Source organism: Triticum dicoccoides, chromosome 3A (genome assembly GCF_002162155.2).
Source record: "Triticum dicoccoides isolate Atlit2015 ecotype Zavitan chromosome 3A, WEW_v2.0, whole genome shotgun sequence".
In the NCBI taxonomy this organism is placed as follows: Eukaryota; Viridiplantae; Streptophyta; class Magnoliopsida; order Poales; family Poaceae; genus Triticum; species Triticum dicoccoides.
The window spans coordinates 98,091,837-98,093,224 of NC_041384.1; the positions used below are offsets into that span (position 1 = coordinate 98,091,837).

Sequence of the window (1,388 nt, forward strand, 5' to 3'; positions counted from 1 at the left end):
GAAAAAAGAACAAATTTATGGTGCATACATTTTTGTGACATTTCTACTATCTTTTTCTCAAAATGGATGAGTGCGGCAATGCACGCAATCAATGATCTAGTACATTTGTAAAATACACTAGTACTGTACTTTGTAAAAGAAAGCCAGATGGATTCCTAGTACACATATTTCTATTCATGCGGGTCGGATATCTCCAAAATCGCACACACATATGTAAAATTGACATCTCACTGAATCCTGAGATCCCGTTTGAAATGGATGTGCTTTTTTTTTGAGAATGGATGTGTTGTTTTGTGCACACTGATATTTAATTCAAGCTTGAGCTAAATATCTGTGGCCACACAAATTTTACACCGATTCCAAACAGCCTCTTATATAAAGAAAAAGAAAAAGAAAAACAGAGCGGAAGGCGAGCGAAGTCTTCATTCCCCGCTCGAAGGCCACCGCCGCTGTCGGTTGCCGACCCTGCTCGCCGGAGCGCAGCTCCACGTGAGCACGTCCAGCGATAGGCTCCACTCTTCCTCCACCGCTCCCGCCGTCGTGACGCGCCGGGACCTCCTCGCTCGCCCGTGTCTTCTAGTCCGCTGCCGCTGTCGTTCGTAGACCAGACGTGCGCGGTGCGCCACCCCCCAGTGCAGTCCATCTCGTCGGCTCATCCTTTCTTTCCCTGCAGTGGTAAATCAATCTACCCGCGGTTAACGCGACGATGCCGCGGTGAGGAGCGCCAGGGGAAGGCTGGCACCCGCATTGCTCTGCGCCCACGGCCTGTTCGACGGAATTCCCAGCCGGGGCGCCTCGCGGTGCTGGTTCGGCTGCCAGGGCCGAGGATGCCCTTGCGGGCGTACGTGGGCATGCTGGCACGCGGAGCCAGGCCTGGCGCGTACACGTTTCCGCCGTTGCTCAAGGCGGTGGTGGCAGAGCGGGGCGCCGTGGCGTCGGCCGCCGGAGACTCTGTCCACGCGCATGTGGTTAAGTTTGGGCTGCAGCTCAACGCCCACGTGGCGAGCTCGCTGGTCCTCATGTACGCGGCCAGGGGCGACGGCGTGACGGCGCGCGCACTGCTGGATGTGCAGCCCGCCAGAGGTGGCGGCACGCCCGTCATGTGGAATGCGCTTATGTCCGGTCACGAGATGTTGAGTATATTGTGTACGTGTATATGTGTGTAGGGCCCACCTCCTGTTTCCTTGTATAGTTGAGGTTGTGGCCCACCTCTGTACTTATATATACGTGCCTGGTGCACCGATCAATACATCAAGATTGCACAGTCCATAACTTGTCCTTCTACATGGTATCCATCACAGCACGATCCTAACCCTAGCCGCCGCCGCCGCCGCCGCCTCTTCCCGCCGCCGTCACCAGCCGCTGCCGCCGCCGCCCTCCTTCCGGCC

The 1,388-nt window shown here is 56.2% G+C and overlaps 1 protein-coding gene across 1 annotated transcript in view; it reads left to right on the plus strand.

The window, feature by feature from the left end:
• The first annotated feature begins 444 nt into the window (after positions 1-444).
• LOC119272015 (putative pentatricopeptide repeat-containing protein At3g15930) overlaps positions 445-1,388 on the plus strand; it is an 8,206-nt gene continuing 7,262 nt past the window's right edge. Inside the window, exon 1 of the mRNA XM_037553623.1 lies at positions 445-1,117. Coding sequence (XP_037409520.1) covers positions 828-1,117 — 290 coding nt within the window. The 5' untranslated portion in view covers positions 445-827. The remainder of the gene's footprint in view (positions 1,118-1,388) is intronic.